Below are 26,630 nucleotides of genomic sequence, written 5' to 3'. Positions count from 1 at the left end.
AAACCTGCCCGCTACTCCAAGCGCAGAATTTTTCCCTCGTGGTGGGTGGGCCTGGGAACAGCCACAAAGCCGACTGCCGCCCGCGATTTCATGCTGGCTGGACAATGGACAATCAGCCAGTGTGAAACGCACGCTGGGAGCCTCAGCGCTGCCGGGGTGGGGACGGGAGGAGCGCGAGCGCTGAAGTTTGCGTATGCGCGAGGGAACGGGCACTGACAGCTCCCTAAAAGCAGGGAGCTACCTCAGGAAGCAGACGGATTTTAATACAAAAATAAACTTTTTACGTATGACATAAACATGTTCCCACACGTGACTCAGTCACATGAAGAGGGACATGTGAAAAAGGATGTTCAAAATTTTTTATTCACCCGTGGATGAGGTTTTGTTAAAAATGCAAAGGCCGCCTGGCCCTATTCGCCCGCCCACCAACTGAACAGTTGAGTGGGCAGCGAAAAATGCAGCTTAATTAATTACTTAAGGAGCTTAATAGGCCTTTTAATTGTTGGCGGGCGCGCCGCCAACTCTCCTGCACGTCCACCGAGTAAAAGATCGCGAGAGTGCACGATGACGTCAGGACCCTTGCCCGATCACGCACTATTTCACTCCTACTTGGGTCAGGCACGCGCCCACCCGTGGGACGAAAAGTTCTGGCCCAAATCTATTACAATTGGCAACAAGGATAAATAGCTCCAGTGCTGCACCTCTCCTCTTGGATGTGAGTATTTCAGTTTTTAAAGGAAGAAAGGAAACTATACTCGCCGGTCGTGCCACCCTCCAGCAGACCTGACCCGTATGACTCATCCATCGAGGACTGGAATCAGTACATACAGCCCGGTGAGCCGATCACAATGTACATCGTGGAGTTAAAACAGTTACCAATGTGGGGGTAATCATGTATGGAAAGAGCAGTGCAAACCTTTAAAACAGCCACAAAGAAACTATCCAAAGGAATGTTAGAAACATGAATTTCAAGATTTCTTTTCAACTATCGCACCACATCACATGCAACTGTGGGTTCAACACCTTCTGAAGTGCCAATGAAACGCTGCCTTCATACAAGATTGAGCCTGGTATTCCCTAACTTAGAGGGGAAGGTGGAGAAGAACCAGAGCAGTCAGAAAGTGAGTCAGGATGTTCACAGTAAAGATTGGAAATTTACAGCCGGGGAGACAGTTTTTGTGTGAAACTTTGCAAACGGACCGAGATGGGTTCCTGGTACAATTGCCTCTGAAAGAGGACCTTTGACCTTTATCATATCAAGTGGAAATGGAATACAGGACCTATCGATCTCTGCCCTGAACAAAGTCAACAACTGAGCTTTCACAGCTCTTGGCTAGAGAATTCCAAAAATTCACAATGACAACCATGGAACCATAGAAAGGTTACAGTGCAGAAAGAGGCCATTCAGCCCATTATGTCTGTGCCGGCCAGAGAAAGATGAAAAATTAACTAGCCGTTCATTTTTAATCTCACCTTTCAGCCACTGGCCCATAGCCTTGCAGTTCTTCAGATGTAGATTTAAATGAGTTGAGCATTTCAACCTCAACCACCAATTTAGGCAGTGAATTCCTGACACCCACCACTCTCTGGGTGAAAAAGTTTTTCCTCATGCCCCCTCTAATCCTTCTACCAATCACCTTAAATCTATGCCCCCTGGTAACTGACCCATCAACTAGGGGAAACAAGCCTTTACTGTCCATATCTAGGCCCCTCATAATTTTTTACACCTCAATTAGGTCACCCCTCAGCCTCCTCTGTTCTAAGGAAAACAACCCGAGCCTATCCAATCTCTCCTCATAGCTGCAATTTTCAAGCCCAGGCAGCATCATTGTAAATCTTCTCTGTTCTCTCTCCAGAGCCATTATGTCTTTGCTGTAATGTGATGACCAGAACTGCACGAAAATTCCAGCTGTGGACTAAGAAATGTTTTATACAGTTCCATCATTACATCTCTACTTTTGTATTCAATAACTCATCCAATAAAGGAAAGCATTCCATGTGCTTTCTTTACCACCTTATCCAGCTGTCCTGCCACCTTCAGGGACCTGTGGACATGCACTCCAATGTCTCTCACTTCCTCCACCTTTCTCAATATCCTCCTGTTTATTGAGCACTCTCTTGCTTTGTTGGCCCTCCCCAAATGCATTACCTCAAACTTTTCTGGATTGAATTCCATTTGCCATTTTTCGTCCCACTCAACCAAACCATTGATCTCATTCTGGTGATAATCAACTAGACGGCCAATTTTTGTCATCTGAAAATTTCCCAATCATGCTACCCACGTTTATGTCCAAATCATTAATATATACAACAAACATTAGGGCTGCAATATTGAGCCCTGTGGAATACCAGTGGAAACCGTTTTCCATTTGCAAAAACATCTATCGACCATTACCTTTTTTTTCCTGTCACTGAGCCAATTTTGGATCCAACCTGCCACCTTCCCCTGTATCCCATGGATTTTACTTTTCTGACCAGTCTGCCATGTGGGACCTTCTCAAATGCCTTACTGAAATCCATGTAGACAACATCCACTGCACTACCCTCATCAATCCTCCTTGTTACTTCCTCAAAAAACTCAATTAAGTTAGTAAGACACGATCTTCCCCTAACAAAAACATGTTGACTATCCCTGATTAATCCGTGTCTTTCTAAGTGACAGTTTATCCTGTCTCTCAGAATTGTTTATAATAATTTTCCCACCACTGAAGTCAGACTGACTGGTCTATAATTTTCTGGCCTATCCCACGCACCCTTTTTAAATAATGGTACAACATTTGCAGATCTCCAATCCCCTGGTACCTCGCCTGTATCTAGTGAGAATTGGAAAATGATCCTCAGAACATCCGTTATTTCCTCCCTGACTTCTTTTAACAGCCTGGGATACAATCCATCTGGCCCTGGTGATTTATCTACCTTCAAGGATGTCAGTCCCTCCAGTACTTCCACTCTCAACATGCTTATTGTATCTAATGTTCCACACTCCTCTTTAACTAGAATGTCTGCACCATCCGTCTCCTTAGCGAAGACAGAGACAAAGTGCTCATTGAGAACCCTCCCCACATCTTCAGCATCAACCCACAAGATACCATGTACATCTCTGACAGGCCTGACCCTTTCCTTAGTTATTCTCTTGCTCCTGATGTACTGGTAAAACATCTTTGAGGTTTCTTTGATTTTATCTGCCAATATTTTTTCATATCCACCCTTTGCATTCCTAATTTCCATTTTTACTTCACCAATGTACTTTCTATACTCCTCTAGGCTTTCTACAGTATTAAGCCTTTTGTGATTGTTATAAGCTTTCTTTTTCTGCTTTATCTTGGCCTAAATGCTTCTGGGTAACCAGGGGGCTCTAGATTTGGCAATACCACCCTGTGCCCATAGAATCTCGCTTTTGAATACCTCCCACTGATTTGACATTGTTTTTCCTTCTAGTAGCTGTATCCTGTCCACTCTCACCAGCTCACCTCTCAGCTTTGTAAAATTTGTCGTCCCCCAATTTAGAACTTTCACTCCTGTTCTATCTTTGTCCTTTTCCATAATTATGCTAAATCTAACTATATTATGGTCACCGTCTCCAAAATGGTCCCTCACTGCTACTTCATCCACTTGCCCAACTTCATTTCCTAAGACTAAATCTAGAATTGTGCCCCTCTCATTGGGATTGTTACGTGCTGGCTAAAAATTTTCTCTTGAATGCAGTTCAAGAAACTTGTGCCTTCTGCACCCTTCACACTGTTTGTATCCCAACAGATATTAGGGTAGTTGAAGTCCCCAACAATTACTGCCCTATTGTTTTTGCACTCAGAAATCTGTCTACATATTTGCTCTTCTAACTCCCTCCCACTATTTGGGGGTCTATAATACACTCCTAGCAGTGTGGCTACTGTTTTATAAATTTCTGAGCTCCAACCCATGTGGCCTCATTTGATGGCTCATCCCTCCTCACAGCTGTAGTTGATTCTTTAACCGATAATGCTATACCCCTACCTTTTTTATCCTTACCACTACCATTAACACTCTCTTTGTCCTTTAGTTCATGACATCTTTGCCTATCTCTGCTTTGTCCCCGCCTATCACTGACCTTCTATCCAGCTCCACCTGCTCCACCCCCCCTTAAACAGTATAAATTTCATCACATTTCCACTTCTCTTCAGCTTTGAACAAGGGTCAATATGGACTCGAAACGTTAATTCTGTTTCTCTCTCCACAGATTGCTGCTAGACTTGCTGAGCTTTTCCAGCATCTTCTGTTTTTGTTTTTTATCCCACTCCCTATCCTGTCTGAAAACTCTATATCCAGAGATGTTGAGCTGCCATTTTTGCCCCTCCTTAAGCCATGTTTCTGTTATAGCGATGATATCATGTTGCCATGTGTCTATGTGTGCCCTGAGCTCATCGGCTTTATTTACTATGCTCCTTGCATTTATATATATACCTTTTAACGGTGCCAAATTCCTGTGCTGTACATTTTTTAACGTGTGCTGCTTCTGCCTTTCAGAGTCACTCACTAATTCCCCATCTCCCGTTCCCTGCTCTGACTTTGCCCTCAGGTTCCCACCCCCCTGCCAATCTAGTTTTAAACCCCCCAACAGCACGAGCGAATCTCCCTGTGAGGATATTCGTCCCAGCTCTGTTTAGATGTAGACTGTCAGGTTTGTACAGGTCCCACCTTCCCCAGAACCGGTCCCAATGCCCCAGAAATCTGATGCCCTCCCTCCTACACCAGCTTTCCAGCCACATGTTTAATCACTCAATTCTCCTGTTTCTATACTCACTTTCCTCATACCCAAAATGGCTGACCCCTGATCCTGAGACTGTTATCCCATGTTCTAAGTTCCCCATGTGAAACAGCCTCTTGGCGTCTGCCCTATCGAGCCTTTAAGACCTTTAAATGTTTCAATGAGACCACCTCCCATTCTCCTAAATTCAAGGTAATATCGGCCAAGTCTACACAATCTCTCCCCTAGGACAATCCCCTCAGCTTAGGAACCAGTCTAGTGAACCTTCGATGCATTCCCTCTTAGATCTTCCAAAATTCCTAAGATCCTAGAACAGTCCCGACAGACTGGAAAATCGCAAATGTAACACCGAAATTAAAAAAAGAGGGGAGACAGAAAGCAGGACACTATAGGCCAGACACCTGTCCTAGGGACATGCTAGAATCCATTATTAAGCAGGTAATATTAGGACATTTAGAAAATCAAAATAAAATCAGGTAGAGTCAACATAGGTTTATGAAAGGGAAATCGTACTTGACTAATTTATTAGTTTTTTGAGGACGCAGCAAGCAACATGGATAAAGGGGAACCTGTAGACATGGTGTACTTGGATTTCCAAAAGGCATTCAATAAGGTGCTGCCTCAAAGGTTATTTCACAAGATAAGAGCTGATGGTATAGGGGGCAACATTTTAGCATGAATTGAGGATTGGTTAGCTAACAGGAAGCAGAGAGTAGGAAAAATGGGTCATTTTCGCATTGACATACTGTAACTAGTGGAGTGCCAGAGGGATCAGTGCTGGGGCCTCAACTATTTACAATCAGTATCAATGATTGATGAAGGGACCAAATGTATGGTTGCTAAATTAGCTGATGACACAAAGATCGATAGGAAAGTAAGTTCTCAAGAGGACATAAAAGGTCTACAAAGAGTTTTAAATAAAAGCAAAATACAGTGGATACTGGAGACCTGAAATAAAAACAGAAGATGCTGGAAAAACTCAGTAGGTCTGGCAGCATCTGTGGGGAGAGAAACAGAGTTACATTTCGAGTCCGTATGACTCTTCTTCGGGTTCCAAAACAGGGGAGAGGTGTTCAAACTAAAGCAAACAGATAGAGTAAATAAGGAGAAATGATTTCCACTGGCAGAAGGGTCAGTAATTAATATATTTAGTTAATATTTCAGATAATTGACACAAAATGGAGGGGGGAGATGAGGAGTGCTGATGTGATTTGGAATGCACTGCCTGAAAGGACAATGGAAGCAGATTCAATCATAACTTTCAAAAGAGAATTGGATAAATACTTGAAAAGGGAATATTTCCAAGGCTGTGGGGAAGGAGCAGTGGGGAGTGGAACTAATTTGTAGCTATTTAAAAGAGCTATCACAAATGCAAGGGGCTGAATGGCCCCCTCCTCCAGTGCGTCAACCATATCTCAATTGGAAACATTCTCGCCTCCTGAGCCAGAAGGCTCTGAATTTAAGTTCCAGTCCTGAGACTTTAGTGGAAATGTCTAAGCTGACACCCCAGTGCACCACTGAGGGAGTGCGACACTATCTCTAGGATGAGAGGGTAAACCGAGGTCCTGCCTACCCTCTCAGGAGGCAATGATTCTATGGCAGTATTTTGAAGAAGACCAGTGGAGTTCTCTGCGGTCTTCTGGCCAATATTTATCCCTAAGCCAACATCAGTAAAACAGATGATGGCCAGGATTTTCCCGTTGGTGATTTGGGGGTGGGGCCTGCTCGCCAAGGGGAAAATGACGCGGGATGATGTCGGGAGGAATCCCCGACGTCATCCCGGGCCATTTAAATTTTTAGGAAGGCGGGTGGACAGTGAAATCAGCTGCGGGCCCGCCGACCTGTCAATGGCCAATTGAGGCCATTGTCAGGCGAATTAAGATAATTAAAGATCTGCCCGTCCAAGCTTAAGGCTGGTGGACAGGCCAGGAACCCCAGTGGCTTCTGATAAAACATCAAACCTCATCCACTGGCGGGATGGGGTTTCGTGTCCGTTTTATAAAAATTTAATAAACTTTATGTGTTTCTTATCAACATGTCCCATCTCGTGTGACATTGTCACATGAGGGGGACATGTTAATAATTTTAATATTTCTCTATTTTTAGACTTTACTTACCTCTCACTAATCTCCCTGAGACAGCACTTAGCCTCAGGGAGCAGTGCGCACTCTGACAGATGGGGATTCCCTCCCCCCCGCACAGGAAGCCCTTCCCGTCGGGCAGCCCGCTGGGTGGGCCTTAATTAGCCGACCCACTCAAAATGGCGGTGGGCCCCGACTCGGTGGTGGGGGTCGGCTGTCTACCCGCCGCCGAGCTGGTGGGGCCCACCCGCCCACCAAGGGCAAAACTCTGCCCAATGTGATTATTATCATGTTTCTGTTTGTGGAACCTTGCTGTGTGAAAATTACCTGTAATACATTCTCATGTTACAACATTGACTGCATGTCAAAAATGAAATGCATTTTGCAATGTTCCGAGACAATGAGAGGCGTGATAAAAATGCAAGTCTTTCTTTCTGCCTCTTATTCTCTGACTTTAAGTCACCTTGGATGCACTGGAAAATTGCATCAAGTAATTTCAGGAAAAACTGCCCGTGTCATTCACATCAGGTACTTGAATCTGGCCGAGCATAACCTGGTATTACACAAGGTTTCATCGTTGCATTGTTTTCTGTTAGCTTGTCAGCCTAGGGTTCCTAGCAACCACCCTTGTTTATACAGCAACAAGTGTACTCCAAATGCAGTGTTCAAACAAATGGAACATCTAGAGACATTGCCAACTGCTTAGAGAGATAAAGCCTGAATTAGTGTTTGTATTGGAAACAGTTTCAGGAAACTCTTTGTGTATCTACCACAGCTCATCTCCAGCTCACTTCCAGCTCACCCCCAGCTCACCTCCAGCTCACTTCCAGCTCACTTCCAGCTCAGCTCCAGCTCACTTCCAGCTCACTTCCAGCTCATCTCCAGCTCACCTCCAGCTCAGCTTCAGTTCACCTCCAGCTCACTTCCAGCTCACCTCCAGCTCACCCCCAGCTCACCTCCAGCTCACCCCCAGCTCACCCCCAGCTCACCCCCAGCTCACCCCCACTCACCTCCAGCTCACCCCCAGCTCACCCCCAGCTCACCTCCAGCTCACCCCCAGCTCACCCCCAGCTCACCTCCAGCTCACCCCCAGCTCACCTCCAGCTCACCCCCAGCTCACCCCCAGCTCACCCCCACTCACCTCCAGCTCACCCCCAGCTCACCTCCAGCTCACCCCCAGCTCACCTCCAGCTCACCTCCAGCTCACCCCCAGCTCACCTCCAGCTCACCCCCAGCTCACCCCCAGCTCACTTCCAGGTCACTTCCAGGTCACCTCCAGCTCACCTCCAGCTCACCTCCAGCTCACCTCCAGCTCACCTCCAGCTCACCCCCAGCTCACCTCCAGTTCACCTCCTGTTCACCTCCAGCTCACCTCCAGCTCACCCCCAGCTCACCTCCAGCTCACCTCCAGCTCACTTCCAGCTCACCTCCAGCTCACTTCCAGCTCATCTCCAGCTCCCCTCCAGCTCACCTCCAGCTCACCCCCAGCTCACCTCCAGTTCACTTCCAGCTCACCTCCAGCTCACCTCCAGTTCACTTCCAGCTCACCTCCAGCTCACCTCCAGTTCACTTCCAGCTCACCTCCAGCTCACCTCCAGCTCACTTCCAGCTCACTTCCAGCTCACCTCCAGCTCACTTCCAGCTCACCCCCAGCTCACCCCCAGCTCACTTCCAGCTCACTTCCAGCTCACTTCCAGCTCACCCCCAGCTCACCTCCAGTTCACTTCCAGCTCACCTCCAGCTCACCTCCAGTTCACTTCCAGCTCACCTCCAGCTCACCTCCAGTTCACTTCCAGCTCACCTCCAGCTCACCTCCAGTTCACTTCCAGCTCACCTCCAGCTCACCTCCAGCTCACTTCCAGCTCACTTCCAGCTCACCTCCAGCTCACTTCCAGCTCACCCCCAGCTCACCCCCAGCTCACTTCCAGCTCACTTCCAGCTCACTTCCAGCTCACCCCCAGCTCACCTCCAGTTCACTTCCAGCTCACCTCCAGCTCACCTCCAGTTCACTTCCAGCTCACCTCCAGCTCACCTCCAGTTCACTTCCAGCTCACCTCCAGCTCACCTCCAGCTCACTTCCAGCTCACTTCCAGCTCACCTCCAGCTCACTTCCAGCTCACCTCCAGCTCACCCCCAGCTCACCCCCAGCTCACTTCCAGCTCACTTCCAGCTCACCTCCAGCTCACCTCCAGTTCGCCTCCTGTTCACCTCCAGCTCACCTCCAGCTCACCTCCAGCTCACCTCCAGCTCACTTCCAGCTCACCTCCAGCTCACCCCCAGCTCACCTCCAGTTCACTTCCAGCTCACCTCCTGTTCACCTCCAGCTCACCTCCAGCTCACCTCCTGTTCACCTCCAGCTCACCTCCAGCTCACCTCCAGCTCACCCCCAGCTCACCCCCAGCTCACTTCCAGCTCACCTCCAGCTCACCTCCAGTTCACCTCCTGTTCACCTCCAGCTCACCTCCAGCTCACCTCCAGTTCACCTCCTGTTCACCTCCAGCTCACCCCCAGCTCACCTCCAGCTCACCCCCAGCTCACCCCCAGCTCACCCCCAGCTCACCTCCAGCTCACTTCCAGCTCACCTTCAGCTCACTTCCAGCTCACCCCCAGCTCACCTCCAGCTCACTTCCAGCTCACCTTCAGCTCACTTCCAGCTCACCTCCAGCTCACTTCCAGCTCACCTTCAGCTCACTTCCAGCTCACCTCCAGCTCACCTCCAGCTCACTTCCAGCTCACCTCCAGCTCACTTCCAGCTCACCTCCAGCTCACCTCCAGCTCACTTCCAGTTCACCTCCTGCTCACTCCAGCTCACCTCCAGTTCACCTCCAGCTCACCTCCAGCTCACCTCCAGCTCACCTCCATCTCACTTCCAGCTGACCTCCAGCTCATCTCCAGCTCACCTCCAGCTCACCTCCAGCTCACTTCCGGCTCACCTCCAGCTCACCTCCAGCTCATCTCCAGCTCACCTCCAGTTCACCTCCAGTTCACCTCCAGCTCACCTCCAGCTCATCTCCAGCTCACTTCCAACTCACCTCCAGTTCACTTCCAGCTCACCTCCAGCTCACCCCCACTCACCTCCAGTTCACTTCCAGCTCACCTCCTGCTCACTCTCACACTGTAGAAAGGAAGAAGTTGCGTTCTTATTGCGTCAGTCAGGACACCCCAAAGCACATCACATTCATTGTCTAACTTTTGTTGTGTAACCTGTAGAGTGTTTTCACACCCCCACACCTGTCCCAACCCCCTTGGTTTACCTGACAGTGGCAGCCCCAGCCCCAGCCCCATCTTGAGGCCAGGAAATGGGTGGGGAGGGGCAGGGGTTCAGGCTTCCTCCTGAATTATGGTGGGGCAGAAAATGGACTTTCTTCACCCCCAGAACCTGTGGCAAAGAAAACTCACTTCCCAGAAGTTAGGGCAAATCCCAAGGAGCTAAAGAAAGGTTGGGTTAGAGAGGGGGGAAGCAGCAGAGTTTTGAGGAGTTCGAGATTACGGAGTGTGGATTGTGGGAGACTGCCAAGCAGAGCAAAATCCAGGGATCTGCCAGAATGTCCACTATCTTACAGTTCCCAGTGAAGTATTAAAGTGGCTGATATGAGTTAAAAGGATTGCTACGATCTGGAACGCGTTTACTGAGAGGGAAGTGGAAACGCATTTCATAATAACCTTCAAAAAGGGAGTTCGCTTTTTATCTTCACAAAGTCCTTGAGAATTTGGCGATTCCTGTTGGAAAACTTGAGTGGCTGCAGGAGAGATCGATTTCTTTCATTGTACCGAAGCCTGGCTGACAGCTATTGTGTTGCTGAATGATGAGGTTTTAACAGAGTGGAGTTTTCAGTCACGGTCCTCACTGTGTGAATAAAACAGGACCATCATAATTTAAGCTTACCCGTCTTAAAGAAAGTAGCTCAATGGTGACCGCTGACACCTTGATGTCCTTTCATTAAGAGCTTTGCATATTCCTGTTGACGTGTCAGAGTGTGTGATCTTTGAAATGTACCTATGAACAGAGATGTCGGAGTTTCACAGAGAGATGTTCAGCTCAGTGAACACGATCAGGTTTCTGTCTCGGGTTTTTAATGTGGACACAGTCAGCTCTGGCTGGCTCCCTGATGGCTGAGAGGACCTGGGAACTTCTCCAATGACACATGTCAGGGAGCAGGTTGTCTGTTTACTGCTTCCCCCTGTACCAGAGCGTTTGAACATGGAGCGAAATCAGCTGCATTCTTTCATAGGCATCCAATATGCCCACACCCGGTTACCATCTGTGCGATCAGTATGATGGAAAGACATTTAGCGCCTTTCACAACCTCATGATATCCTAAAGTACTTTACCTTAATGATGTGCGTTTTGGAATTGTAGCCACTGTTGTAATGTAGGAAACGTGGCCAGTGGGAGGCACTTTCATCACAGAGCCAGAAGGTGGTAGGTTCATAGACACATTCCAGAGACTGCAGCATAAATTATCCTGACACTACCAGTGCTGGATAAGGGAATGCTGCACTGTCAGAGGGTCAGTGCTGAGGGAGTGCTGCACTGTCAGAGGGTCAGTGCTGAGGGAGTGCTGCACTGTCAGGGGGTCAGTACTGAGGGAGTGCTGCACTGTCAGAGGGTCAGTACTGAGGGAGTGCTGCACTGTCAGGGGGTCAGTACTGAGGGAGTGCTGCACTGTCAGAGGGTCAGTACTGAGGGAGTGCTGCAATGTTAAAGGGTCAGTACTGAGGGAGTGCTGCAATGTTAAAGGGTCAGTACTGAGGGAGTGCTGCACTGTCAGAGGGTCAGTACTGAGGGAGTGCTGCACTGTCAGAGGGTCAGTACTGAGGGAGTGCTGCACTGTCAGAGGGTCAGTGCTGAGGGAGTGCTGCACTGTCAGGGGGTCAGTACTGAGGGAGTGCTGCACTGTCAGAGGGTCAGTACTGAGGGAGTGCTGCACTGTCAGGGGGTCAGTACTGAGGGAGTGCTGCACTGTCAGAGGGTCAGTACTGAGGGAGTGCTGCAATGTTAAAGGGTCAGTACTGAGGGAGTGCTGCAATGTTAAAGGGTCAGTACTGAGGGAGTGCTGCACTGTTGGAGGGTCAGTACTGAGGGAGTGCTGCACTGTCAGAGGGTCAGTACTGAGGGAGTGCTGCACTGTCAGAGGGTCAGTACTGAGGGGGTGCTGCACTGTCAGAGGGTCAGTACTGAGGGAGTGCTGCATTGTCAGAGGATCAGTACTGAGGGAGAGCTGCACTGTCAGAGGGTCAGTACTGAGGGAGTGCTGCACTGTCAGAGGGTTAGTACTGAGGGAGTGCTGCACTATCAGAGGGTCAGTACTGAGGGAGTGCTGCACTGTCAGAGGGTCAGTACTGAGGGGGCGCTGCACTGTCGGAGGGTCAGTACTGAGGGAGTGCTGCACTATCAGAGGGTCAGTACTGAGGGAGTGCTGCACTATCAGAGGGTCAGTACTGAGGGAGTGCTGCACTATCAGAGGGTCAGTACTGAGGGAGTGCTGCACTGTCAGAGGGTCAGTACTGAGGGAGTGCTGCACTGTCAGAGGGTCAGTACTGAGGGAGTGCAGCACTGTCGGAGGGTCAGTACTGAGGGAGTGCTGCACTGTCAGAGGGTCAGTACTGAGGGAGTGCTGCACTATCAGAGGGTCAGTACTGAGGGAGTGCTGCACTATCAGAGGGTCAGTACTGAGGGAGTGCTGCACGGTCAGAGGGTCAGTACTGAGGGAGTGCTGCACTATCAGAGGGTCAGTACTGAGGGAGTGCTGCACTATCAGAGGGTCAGTACTGAGGGAGTGCTGCACTGTCAGAGGGTCAGTACTGAGGGAGTGCTGCACTGTCAGAGGGTCAGTACTGAGGGAGTGCAGCACTGTCGGAGGGTCAGTACTGAGGGAGTGCTGCACTGTCAGAGGGTCAGTACTGAGGGAGTGCTGCACTATCAGAGGGTCAGTACTGAGGGAGTGCTGCACTATCAGAGGGTCAGTACTGAGGGAGTGCTGCACTATCAGAGGGTCAGTACTGAGGGAGTGCTGCACTATCAGAGGGTCAGTACTGAGGGAGTGCTGCACTGTCAGAGGGTCAGTACTGAGGGAGTGCTGCACTGTCAGAGGGTCAGTACTGAGGGAGTGCTGCACTGTCAGAGGGTCAGTACTGAGGGAGTGCTGCACTGTCAGAGGGTCAGTACTGAGGGAGTGCTGCACGGTCAGAGGGTCAGTACTGAGGGAGTGCTGCACTATCAGAGGGTCAGTACTGAGGGAGTGCTGCACTGTCAGAGGGTCAGTTCTGAGGGAGCGCTGCACTGTCAGAGGGTCAGTTCTGAGGGAGCACTGCACTGTTGAATGGTGTGTACTAAGGGGGCGCTGCACTATCGGAGCATGGTGTCCAGAGATGGACTATTCATTGTTTCCCACTCTGCCAATGCATCCATTTTAAATTTCTCACCTTCCTACGCCAATGCTGTAATAATCCCTGCGCTGCCACAATCCTTCAGGGTAGAGAGGCTGATTCAGGCCTGATTTCAACTGCATTCTGTTTTCCTAGGGCAACTAATGATGGGTAATAATTATGTTGTTGACTGTTCTGCCCACATCCTGAGAACAACTTTGTAAAAATTGTCTTCTGATCTTTTTTTTCATTTTGGGATTATGAATATATTTAATGTTTATTTACACTGGCAAAATTGTCAGTAATCAGGGGGCAAAGATTTGCGGAACCAGAGTGGAGATGAGGGAGACTTTCTTTTATGCAGTGAAGTGTTATCATCTCTAGAAGGTGGATAAATCACCCGGACCAGATGGATTACACCCCACAGAGTTCTGAAGGAGATAGCTGAAGAGATAGTGGAGGCGTTAGTGGTGATCTTTCAGGAATCACTGGAGTCAGGGAGGGTCCCAGAGGACTGGAAAATCACTAATGTAACCCCCCCTGTTTAAGAAGGGATTGAGGCAAAAGACGGGAAATTACAGGCCGATTACCCTGACCTCGGTCGTTGGTAAGATTTTAGAGTCCATTATTAAGGATGAGATTTCAGAATACTTGGAAGTGCATGGTAAAATCGGGCAAAGTCAGCATGGTTTCATCAAGGGGAGGTCACGCCTGACAAATCTGTTAGAATTCTTTGAGGAGGTAACGAGTAGGTTAGACAAAGTACGGCCAATGGATGTTATCTGCTTGGACTTCCAGAAGGCCTTTGACAAGGTGCCGCACAGGAGGCTGCTCAGTAAGATAAGAGCCCATGGTGTTAGAGGCAAGGTACTAGCATGGATAGAAGATTGGCTGTCTGGCAGGAGGCAGAGAGTGGGGATAAGGGGGTCCTTCTCAGGATGGTGGCCGGTGACTAGTGGAGTTCCACAGGGGTCAGTGTTGGGAGCACAACTTTTCACTTTATACATTAATGACCTAGATGAAGGAACGGAGGGCATCCTGGCTAAGTTTGCAGATGATACAAAGATAGGTGGAGGGACAGGTAGTATTGAGGAGGCGGGGAGGCTGCAGAAGGATTTGGACAGGTTAGGAGAATGGGCAAAGAAGTGGCAGATGGAATACAATGTGGGGAAGTGTGAGGTCATGCACTTTGGTAGGAAGAATAGAGGCATGGACTATTTTCTAAATGGGGAGAGAATTCAGAAATCTGGAGTGCAAAGGGACTTGGGAGTCCTAGTCCAGGATTCTCTTAAGGTTAACTTGCAGGTTGACGCGGTAGTTAGGAAGGCAAATGCAATGTTGGCATTTATTTCGAGAGAACTAGAATATAAAAGCAGGGATGTGCTGCTGAGGCTTTATAAGGCTCTGGTCAGACCATGTTTAGAATATTGTGAGCAATTTTGGGCCCCGTATCTCAGGAAGGATGTGCTGGCCCTGGAGAGGGTCCAGAGGAGGTTCACGAGAATGATCCCAGGAATGAAAGGCTTAACATATGAGGAACGTTTGAGGACTCTGGGTCTACACTCGATGGAGTTTAGAAGGATGAGGGGGGGGATCTGATTGAAACTTACAGAATATTGAAAGGCCTGGGTAGAGTGGACGTGGGGAAGATGTTTCCATTAGTAGGAGAGACTAGGACCCGAGGGCACAGCCTCAGAGTAAAGGGAAGACCTTTTAGAACAGAGATGAGGAGAAGCTTCTTTAGCCAGAGAGTGGTGAATCTATGGAATTCATTGCCACAGAAGGCTGTGGAGGCCAGGTCATTGAGTGTATTTAAGACCGAGATAGATAGGTTCTTGATTGGTAAGGGGATCAAAGGTTACGGGGAGAAGGTGGGAGAATGAGGTTGAGAAACTTATCAGCCATGATTGAATGGCGGAGCAGACTCGATGGGCCGATTGGCCTAATTTCTGCTCCTAAGTCTTATGGTCTTATGGTCTTATGGTCTAGAACTCACGACCTGGGAGCAGATTCAATAATCACTTACAATTGTTGCTCAGTTATTGAGTCCCCTTCCAAGTCACTCACCATCTTGAATTGGAAATATATCTCCGTTCCTTCACTGTCACTGGGTCAAAATCCTGGAACTCCCTCCCTAACAGCACTGTGGGTGTACCTACACCACAAGGACTGCAGCGGTTCAAGAAGACAGCTCACCACCACCTGCTCAGTTAAAAATGGTTAATAAATGCTTGCCTAGCCAGCGATGCGTATAGCTTGCAAAGAAATAAATAAACGTGACTCTTTGATTTTTGTTCCCAGTGGTGCTGACCGTCATTCTGCCCAAGGAATTCCACTGGAGGACCTCAGGAAGAATCTGCAATACCCAGCGATGGATGCAAACGGTAAGTAACACTCTTCCTAAATTCGTTGTGCAGCTGGGATACCATGTTTCCTTTATTATTTCACAGGGTGTGGGCATTGCTGGCAAGGCTATTATTTGTTGCCCATCTCTAATTGCCCTCAAAATGAGTGGCTTGCTAGACCATTTTAGAGGGCAGTTAAGATAGTTATCATGCTTACCATTACTGAGACTAGCTTTAAATTCCAGATTCATTAATTGAATTTAAATTTCACCAGCTGCTGTGGTGGGATTTGAACCTATATCCCTGGCCTAGAGCATTAGCCTAGTGCAATGACATTACTACTACACCACCATCTCCACATAGTTGCAGCTCTGGTTGGTAGACAATAGTGCTGGACTAGTAATGCTAGCAAAATTCCTCAGGGGTAGAGTTCCCCAGGGTAGTGTCCTAGGCCCAACCATCTTCAGCTTTTTCATCAATGACCTTCCTTTCATCATAAGGTCAAAAGTGGGGATGTTCGCTGATGATTGCACAACGTTCACCACCATTCCCGACTCCTCAGATACTGAAGCAGTCCATGTGCAAATGCAGCAAAACCTGGACAATACTCAAGCTTGGGCTGACAAGTGGCAAGTAATAAAAACAAAAATAGCTGGAAAAACTCAGCAGGTCTGACAGCATCTGCGGAGAGGAACACAGTTAACGTTTCGAGTCCGTATGACTCTTCATCAGAACTAAAGAAATATAGAAATGTGGTGAAATATAAGCTGGTAGAGGGGGGTGGGACAGGTAGAGCTGGATAGAGGGCCAGTGATTGGTGGAGGCAAAGAAGAGATTGCCAAAGATGTCGTAGACAAAAGGACAAAGGGGTGTTGACGGTGGTCAACTGACACTTGTGTGGCAAGTAATGTTCATGCCACACAAGTGCCAGGGAATGATCATCTCCAACAAGAGAGAACCTAACCATCACCCCTTGACATTCAATGGCGTTACCATCGCTGAAACCCCCACTATCATCATCATTGACCAGAAACTGAATTGGACTGGCCATATAAATACTGTGGCTACAAGAGCAGGTTAGAGGCTAGGAATCCTGCAGTGAATAACTCACCTCCTAACTCCCCAAAGCCTGTCCACCATCTGCAAGGCACGAGTCCAGAGCATGATGGAATACTCCCCACTTGCCTGGATGAATCCAGCTCCCACAACACAAGAATCTTGGCACTATCCAGGACAAAGCAGCCCACTTGATTGGCACCACATCCACAAACATTCACTCCCTCCACCACCGATGCACAGTAGCTGCAGTGTGTACCATCTACAAGATGCACTGCAGGAACACAACAAGGCCCCTTAGACAACACCTTCCAAACCCACAACCACTACCATCTAGACGGACAAGGGCAGCAGATAGATGGAAACACCACCACCTGGAAGTTCCCCTGCAAGTCACTCACCATCCTGACTTGGAAATATATCGCTGTTCCTTCACTGTCACTGGGTCAAAATCCTGGAACTCCCTCCCTAACAGCACTGTGGGTGTACCTACACCACATGGACTGCAGCGGTTCAAGAAGGCAGCTCACCACCACCTCCTGAAGGGCAATTGGGGATGGGCAATAAATGCTGGCCCAGCCAGCGAAGCCCACATCCCATAAATTAATTTTTAAATGTGTCAGTTGTAGCTCGGTGGGTGCTGTCTCAACTCTGAGCCCAAAAGTCCTGGGTTCAAGTCCCACTCTAAAACATGAATGCTCTACGTTCTGGAGTGCAACTTTTCAATTAATTCTTTCTTTTTATTGCAGGCTACGTGTCTGATCCTCTCAGTACCATGCGGTACAATTGCTGCAATAGCGGGAGTCTCGAAGATAGCTCCTGAATTCCCACAGTATCCCTTTAGGTTGAATAAATCCCGGGAAGGTGAGGGACTAACTGGCATAGGAGGCAGAGAAGGAGCAACAAGCCACAGCATTCTGATACCAACTTGGCAGAGAATATCGCCGAGTGTTTCAGCCTCCATTCTCACATCTCGATTCCCTCCCTGTTAATTTTATTGAGCTCTCATGCCCCATAATATAGAATTACACAGAATTTACAGCAATGAAGCTTCATTCCAACACCTCGGTGGTATTTCTGCTCCATGTGGGGCTCCTCCCATCCCTCTTCATCTCACCTCATCAGCAGATCCCTCTATTCCTTTCTCCCTCATGTGTCTGTACAGCTTCCTCTTCAATGTATCTATACTATTCACCTCAACCACTCCCTTTGGGAGCGAGTTCCACATTCTCACCATCTCTGGGTAAAGACGTTTCTCCTGAATTCCTGATTGGATTTATCAGTGATGATCTTATACTTTTGTCTGCACCACAAGTTGGAAACCTATTGTCTCTACATTAACCCATATCAAACCCTTTCATAATTTAAAGATCTCTAGCATGTCACCACTAAACCTTCTCTTTTCCTGGAGAAAACTGCCCCACCTGATAGTTATAACCTTTAAATTCTGATATCATTCTCGCGAAATGTGATAAAGTGCTGAAACTGAAACAAACTGTCAGGTCTACCTATCAGTTAACTCATTTGATACATAGATTGCAACTTAACTTTCAAGGTGAATTATCAAATGGTTGCAGCACAGAAGAAGGCCATTCAGCCCACCCTGTCCATGCCAGCTCTCTCTAAAGAAATTCAACTGGGTCCCACTCTCCCATCCCTTCCCTGTAGACCAGCAAAGTTTCTCTTTAGTTGTCTATCCAATTTTGTTTTGAAGGCCTCGGTTGAATCTACTTCCACCCCACTATCAGGCAGCACATTCCCGATGCTAACCACTCACTGTGTGAAAAGGCTTTTTCCTCAGGTCATTTTTGCTTCTTTTGCTAATCACCTTAAATCTCTGCTCTCTGATTTTGATGCTTCCACAATGACAACAGTTTCTCTCTATCTTCTCTGTCCAGGCCCCTCATGATTTTGAACACCTCTGTCAGATCTCCTCTTAGCCTTCTCCAAGGAGAACAGTCCCAGCTTCTCCAATCTATCTGCATAATTGAAGTTTCTCATCCCTGGAACCATTCTCCTGAATCTTTCCTGCATTCTTTCTAATGCCTTCACATCCTTCCTAAAGCCCAGAATTGGACACAATACCCCAGTTGAGGCTGAACCAGTGTTTTAGAAATGTTCATCATAACTTCCTTGCTTTTGTACTCTAGGCTCCTATTGATAAATTAACCATTTCTCAAGCTGCCCTCCCACCTTCAGTAATTTATACACATTTACCCCCAGGTCCCTCTGCTCCTGCACCCCCTTTAGAATGGTACCCTTTATTTAATATTGTCTCTCCATGTTCTTCCTACCAAAATGTATCATTTCACATTTCTCTGCATTAAATTTCATCTGCCATGTGTCTGCCCATTCCCCAGCCTGTTTCACAGAAACATACACACATACACACTCACACTCACTCAGAAACACACACACTCACACAGAAACACACACATAGAAACAGACACACATACACACACACAGACACAGAAATACACACATACATACTCACACAGACACACATATGCACACAGAAACAGACACACATGCACACTCACAGAAACACACACATATACACACTCACACAGAAGCAAACACACATACATGCTCACACAGAAACAGACACACTTACGCACTTAAACTCACACAGAAACACACACATTTACACAGAAGCAGACACACATTTACACAGAAATAGACACACACACACAGAAACACATACATACACAGAAACAAACACATATACACACTCAAACTCTCACAGAAACACACATGCACAGAAACAAGCACATACACACTTACACAGAAATGGACACATGTACACTCACACAGAAACACATGCACACACACACACACACACAGAAACACACATGCGCACAAAGACACTCGCAAAGAAAGACACAGACACATGCACACACATTCACTGTAAAGAACCTGTTTTTATTTTTCTTGGACTGTGGCTTTAAAAACTACCATGGCTACAGTTGAAAGACATGTTCACTGGAACAAGATGAGGAATATCTACAATGTTGCTATCCTGGAACAGAGTGTGCCATAAATGAACAGGATGGTGCCGGAAAGGAGTCCTGGACTAAGGGGAACTGCCTGACAACAGCATTTTAATTGGCTCCTGACCAGGTGACCAGGGCTTTGATAGTGGTAACAGTACAGGCAGTAAAGCTCCTAGCCTGCAAAGAGGGAAGACCTAAAATCTCTCTCTCTTCTGTCTTTGTAAGATTCCAGTAATTCTGCCATAGTAGCTAGCTGGCTATCCCTCAGATCTCTGTAACCTGCTTTCTCTGAAAACACCTATCAAGAGGATAAGGGGAAAGATCACCAGTAGAGACATTGAAAAGCAAGATTTTCAACCAGTGAATCACAAACTGAAAGTGCTGGGAGACCATCTCGTGTCATCAACAACAAACTGCAAGGAATTTGGAAGACATCAATCAAAATCAACCCATCGAATCCTGTACTCCGGATTGGTGCTATTGAACTGTTTTAACTCACCCTTAAAATCCATGTTTTGTGTATCTTATGTGCGTGTGTGTCTATGTGTGTGTGTGTGTGTGTTTGTGTGCGTTTGGGTATAGGGGTTTAACAAGGGTAGAGTTTAAGTTATAGAATTGGAAATTAGCAGTTCATATTTCTTTCTTTTGCCACTGGTTAAAGACAATTTGTTCAATAAAGTTATTTACTTATTAAGATCACAAACCTGGTGCTCGTTTTCTGTTAACCTAAATTAGACAGTTCGGTAGAATTGGGGAAATCACAGAATCACACAGTGCAGAAGAGGCCCTTCGGCCCATCGAGTCTGCACTGACACGTGAGAAACACCTGACCTACCTACCTAATCCCATTTACCAGCACTTGGCTCATAGCCTTGAATGTTATGATGGGCCAAGTGCTCATCCAGGTACTTTTTAAAGGATGTGAGGCAACCCGCCTCCACCACCCTCCCAGGCAGCGCATTCCAGACCGTCACCACCCTCTGGGTAAAAAAGTTTTTCCTCACATCCCCCCTAAACCTCCTGCCCCTCACCTTGAACTTGAACAAATGCTTTGGTTTGGTCAAACTTTTCCCATTTGTCAAGGCTCAGGGAACAGTGGGGCTGATATTCCAGCGCACTGTCCCCAGGGAGTGGTGACATCATACAGACACTCACACAGAAAACATACACAGTCACAAAGAAATGCACACACATACTGTTACCACACGGCAAATGATGTGTGCCAGGCGGATAAAATCCACGAGGGAAACTTGATTTCCCTATCACAACGGTTTCACAATTTGTATTTATTTTGAGCTGCGTGCCCTGAATTCAGAAGTAATAAATCCACCAAGACTTCAGAGATTTTTTTCTTAAACTAAATTAAACATTTATTAACTAAAGAAAAGATTTCAAGCACATACATAGGTCTACAAATTACTACTATAATAACTCCTAAAACCCCTAATTAAGCTGGCTCCCAGTTACATCCCCTGTGTCGGCCTCAGTGTCCTGAGGGCCCGGCTGGATGAGCATGATCACACGTATGCAGATAAAGAGGAAGTAGTCTTATGGATGAACACTGTTGGCCCTTACCATAATTGGCAAGAAACATAAAAGTACTTTTCCCTACCCTTTTGTGCAGGGAAAAAAAAGACCATCAACAGTAAAAAAAATAGATTTTAAACAGATCCAGGCAATTCAACACAATACCCTGGACAGTAGAATTCCCAGCTTCGGTTTCTGTAGACAGCAGCTTAATGCACAAATACTGGAGGCTTTTCACAATTCTGGTACATCTTACAATGCCTTCCCTGACACATAGCTTCATCCTCCTTTATATATGTTTCTCCCTTTTAATACAAATTCCATTGTTCCCGTATGTCTTTGGACATTTACCTTTCTCATAATATAAAGCTTCTCATGGTGCTAATATTATCAGTAACCTTTGGGAAAAATAAACACACTGCTTGGCCTAGCTTCTCTGGCTAGGTGTAACATCCTACCATCTCTTTGAAATTCAAACCACCCTAATTTATCTAAAAATGCAAATTCTCCTCACCCCACATTCCAAAACTTCAGCCATGTTTACATATTTAGCATTTCAAACTGAGCTTCTTTTGATGAGTCAAACCCTCCAGACCAGCTTCTCCAATTCAATTACATCCCACACACACACACACAGAAAAACTATCCAAACCCCACTATTAACCTGCCTTTATAATAAATCACAATAATATTATGAGAATTATTATAACTGCATGACATATACACACAGACACAGAAACACACAGACACAGAGAAACACAAACACACACAGAAACATACACACATTCACACAAACACATACACTCACACACTACACACGCACACAGAATTACAAACGCACTGACACAGAAAACACACATACACAGAAACACACACACACACAGAAACACACACACATTCACACAGAATCACACAAACAGTCACACAGAAACACACACACACACAGAAACACACAAACAGTCACACACAGAATCACACAAACAGTCACACAGAAACACACACACACTCACTGTTATGATCTCAGCTGATGTTACTACTGGACAAGACAGATCTCAGGGTCGAACCTGGCTTGATAGATCCTAACTTATTTTTTTGTTTAGATACATGGAGAGATACGGGGCTACTAAACAGGGTCATAGGAATCAGCTGATGAATTTTTGACAAAGGAATAAAACATTTATTAAATGAAAAAAGGTGAACTATATTACAATACTCCTTCACCCACAACAATACCTTTACAGATATATACAGTTTTGTAAGGATAACACAAGTTACAAATGCTATCTTATACTCTAATGTTTACAGTAAGTATGCAGTCCATGTAAACCAATAGGTGACCTGTGGTCAGACACACCACACTCTGAAACCAAGTGCCAGGTGCCACCATAAACAGATGCTATGAATCCCTCATCAACTCCTCCAGATGCTTGTAACACTGTGAGCCAACTGGTCTCACTGAACATTACCTTTCACACGAGGGTTTCTGATTTCTACGCTCAAAGAAGTCGCTTTGGAATCTTCTCCCAAACTGTGCCTTCCACAACAGTCCACCTCCAAGGTTTTGAACTCTCCTTCCAATGTTACTCTCCCCTGGATCACCATGTGGATTCAAACTTCCTTCCACGCACTCTCTCTCTCACCAACTCAGCTGTCAACATCACACCAGTGCTTCACATACTCATAGTAAAGAGTTACAGACCTTCAGCTGTCTCTTTGGGCCTTCTGGCTTCTCACAAGCCTATATTGCTTTAAATCTGCATCCTGCAGCTTTCTCCCTTTTAGCTTGAAACTTGGAACCTTCCTCTCTGCTCCTTACTGTCACTTCACAGAACAGGAGCTTTCCAGACTCCTGCTCGTACTTTGACTAGAAGGTCTTCTTGGGACCCCTTTTTCCTGTCTCACTCTTTGGCTTTGGGACCTTTCAGTTCTTTTGGGAATCTGCTGTCTCTGCAGTTCCCTCTTCTGGTATCCAATCCCTCTGGAGTCTTGGCTTCCACTTCAGTTTGGGACTTGCTATCTGACCCTCTGCTGTCCAGTCTCTCTGGCAGCTTCCAACTGAACTCAAACTGCGTTTTTTTAGGTTTTTTGTGTGTGTGTGTGTGTGTGTGTGTGTGTGGGCACTCCCTCTCTGGTCTCCTGTACTAGACAACAACACCGTTTTTTTCCTTTATTAAAATTCATTCACAGGACGTGGGCTTCGCTGGCTGGGCCAGCATTTATTGCCCATCCCTAGTTGCCCTTCAGGAGGTGGTGGTGAGCTGTCTTCTTGAACTGCTGCAGTCCATGTGGTGTAGGTACACCCACAGTGCTGTTAGGGAGGGAGTTCCAGGATTTTGACCCAGCGACAGTGAAGGAACTGAGATATATTTCCAAGTCAGGATGGTGAGTGATTTGGAGGGGAATTTCCAGGTGGTGGTGTTTCCATCTATCTGCTGCCCTTGTCCTTCTAGATGGTAGTGATCGTGGGTTTGGAAGATGTTGTCTGAAGAGCCTTGTTCAGTTCTTGCAGTGCATCTTGTAGATGGTACACACTGCTGCTACTGAGCATCGGTGGTGGAGGGAGTGAATATTTGTGGATGTGATGCCAATCAAACGGGCTGCTTTGTCCTGGATGGTGTCGAGCTTCTTGAGTGTTGTGGGAGCTGCACTCATCCAGGCAAATGGAGAGTATTCCATCACACTCCTGACTTGTACCTTGTAGATGGTGGACAGGGGAATCAGGAGGTGAGTTAATCGCCATATGATTCTTAGCCTCCGACCTGCTCTTGTAGCCACAGTATTTATATGGCTAGTGCAGTTCAGTTTCTGATCAATGGTAACCCCCAGGAAGTTGATGGTGGGGGATTCAGTGATGGTAATGCCATTGAATGTTAAGGGGCGATGGTTAGATTCTCTCTTGTTGGAGATGGTCATTGCATCTGGACATGGACTGCTTCAGTATCTGAGGAGTTGCGAATTGTGCTGAACATTGTGCAATCATCAGTGAACATCCCCGCTTCTGACCTTATGATGGAAAGAAGGTCATTGATGAAGTACCTGAAGATGGTTAGGCTGAGGACACTACCCTGAGGAAATCCTGCACTACCCTGATGTCCTAGAGCTGAGGTGACTGTCCTCCAACATCCACAACCATCTTCCTTTGTGCTAGGTATGACTCTAACCAGCAGATAGTTTTCCCCCTGGTTCCATTGACTCCAGTTTTGCTCGGGCTCCTTGATGCCACACTCTGTCGAATGCTGCCTTAATGTCAAGGGCACCTGACCTCGGGAGTTCAGCTCTTTTGTTCATGTTTGAACCAAGGCTGTAATGAAGTCAGGAGCTGAGTGACCCTGGCAGAACCCAAACTGGGCATCAGTGAGCAGGTCATTGCTAAGCAAGTGCCGCTTGATAGCACTGTTGATGACCCCTTCGATCACTTTACTGAAGGTCGAGAGTAGACTGATGGGGTGGTAATTGGCTGGGTTGGATTTTTCCTGCTTTTTGTACAGGACATACCAGGGTAATTTTCCATATACCCGGGTAGATGCCAGTGTTTTGGCTGGAACAGCTTGGCTAGGGGTGCGGCAAGTTCTGGAGCACAAGTCTTCAGTACAATTGCCGGAATATTGTCAGGGCCCATAGCCTTTGCAGTATTCAGTGCCTTAAATTGTCTCTTGGTATCACATGGAATGCGTTGAATTGGCTGAAGATTGGCATCTGTGATGATGGGGACATCCAGAGGGGGCAGAGATGGATCATCCACCCAGCACTTCTGGCTGAAGATTGTAGCAAATGCTTCAGCCTTATCTCCTGCACTGATGTGCTGGGCTCCCCCATCATTGAGGATGGGGATATTTGTGGAGCCTCCTCCTCCAGTGAGTTGTTTAATAGTCCACCACCATTCATGACTGGATGTGACAGGAGTGCAGAGCTTAGACCTGATCTATTGGTTGCGGGATCTCTTAGCTCTGTTTATCACTTGCTGCTTATGCTGTTTGGCATGCAAGTAGTCCTGTGTTATTGCTTTACCAGGTTGACACCTCGTTTTTAGGTATGCCTGGTGCTGCTCCTGGCATGCCCTCCTGCACTCTTCATTGAACCAGGGTTGATCCCCTGGCTTGATGGTAATGGTAGAGTGGGGGATATGCTGGGCCATGAGGTTACAGATTGTGTTCGAGTACAATTCTGCTGCTGCTGATGGCCCACAGCACCTCATGGATACCCAGTCTTGAGTTGCTAGATCTGTTCGAAATCTATCCCATTTAGCACGGTGGTAGTGCCACACAACACGATGGAGGGTATCCTCAATACGAAGCTGAGTCTTTCTCTCCACAATGACTGTGTGGTGTTCACTCCTACTGATACTGTCATGGACAGATGCATCTGTGGCAGGCAGGTTGGTGAGGATGAGGTCAAGTATGTTTTTCCAGGGCAATTCCCTCCTGACTGTATCCCACTGTGCCAACACCTCTGCTGCCGGTGGGACAGGACATACCTAGGGATGGTGATGGTGGTGTCTGGGACATTGTCTGTAAGGTATGATTCCGTGAGGATGAGTATGTCAGGCTGTTGATTGACTAGTCTGTGAGACAGCTCTCCCAATTTTGGCACAAGCCCCCAGATGTTAGTAAGGAGGACTTTGCAGGGTTAACTGGGTTGAGATTGCTGTTGTCGATTCCGGTGCCTAGGTCAATGCCGGGTGGTCCGTCTGGTTTCATTCCTTTTTTGTGACTTTGATACAACTGAGGGGCTTGTTGGGCCATTTCAGAGGGCATTTCAGAGTCAACCACATTGCTGTGGATCTGGAGTCACATGTAGGCCAGACCAGCAGATTTCATTTCCTAAAGGGAGGAACCAGATGGATTTTTACAACAATGAACAATGGTTTCATGGTCATCATTGAATTTTTAAATTCCAGATTCTTACTGAACTCAAGTTCCACTACCTGCTGTTATGGGATTCAAACCCAGGTCGCCAGACCATTACCATAAATCTCCCGATTACTAGCCTGGCAACAGTACCACTACGCCATTGCCTTAACTCTCACTTTAACTCTCCTTCAAGAGTCATAAAAATCTCATTAGAAATGCAGGTATACAAACAGAGCTTCAGACCTGCTATCTCCACACAAAAATGAAACTAGGTCCCAGGTTTTGACCACAAATAGAAAAAAATATAAATTAATCTCAAACTTAAAGATATAACTTATTCCTAACACACCCAAATACATGTATAACTTACTTAAATTGTTCCTATTTCCTAACACACATAGAAAAACACACACACCCCCACACACACACATTCACACAGAAACACACACTTCCAAAGAAACACACAGATACACACCCACACAGAAACACAGGCACACACACACAGAGACACACACAGACACACTCACACGCACACACACACACATACACACACAAGACACATTCACACACACACACACACACACAAACTCACACAGAAACACACAAATATACACCCACACAGAAACACAGGCACACACACACAGAGACACACACAGACACACTCA

At 47.0% G+C, this 26,630-nt stretch overlaps 1 protein-coding gene across 2 annotated transcripts in view; it reads left to right on the top strand.

Annotated features, from left to right (window-relative positions):
* The window catches only part of tnni3k (TNNI3 interacting kinase), a 117,613-nt gene extending 97,327 nt beyond the window's left edge, over positions 1-20,286 (top strand). The window contains exons 24-26 of one of the 2 annotated variants that reach the window (XM_078560641.1): positions 15,496-15,578; positions 17,345-17,459; positions 19,814-20,286. In XM_078560641.1, coding sequence (XP_078416767.1) covers positions 15,496-15,578; positions 17,345-17,418 — 157 coding nt within the window. In that variant the 3' untranslated portion in view covers positions 17,419-17,459; positions 19,814-20,286. Of the gene's footprint in view, positions 1-15,495; positions 15,579-17,344 lie in introns of both variants that reach the window. The other variant, XM_078560640.1, reaches the window with a different exon arrangement.
* Positions 20,287-26,630: the final 6,344 nt, after the last annotated feature.

Source organism: Cetorhinus maximus, chromosome 17 (assembly GCF_964194155.1).
Source record: "Cetorhinus maximus chromosome 17, sCetMax3.hap1.1, whole genome shotgun sequence".
NCBI classification, from domain to species: Eukaryota; Metazoa; Chordata; class Chondrichthyes; order Lamniformes; family Cetorhinidae; genus Cetorhinus; species Cetorhinus maximus.
The sequence above is the reverse complement of the archived record's forward strand: the minus strand, read 5'-3'. Positions and strand labels throughout refer to the sequence as shown.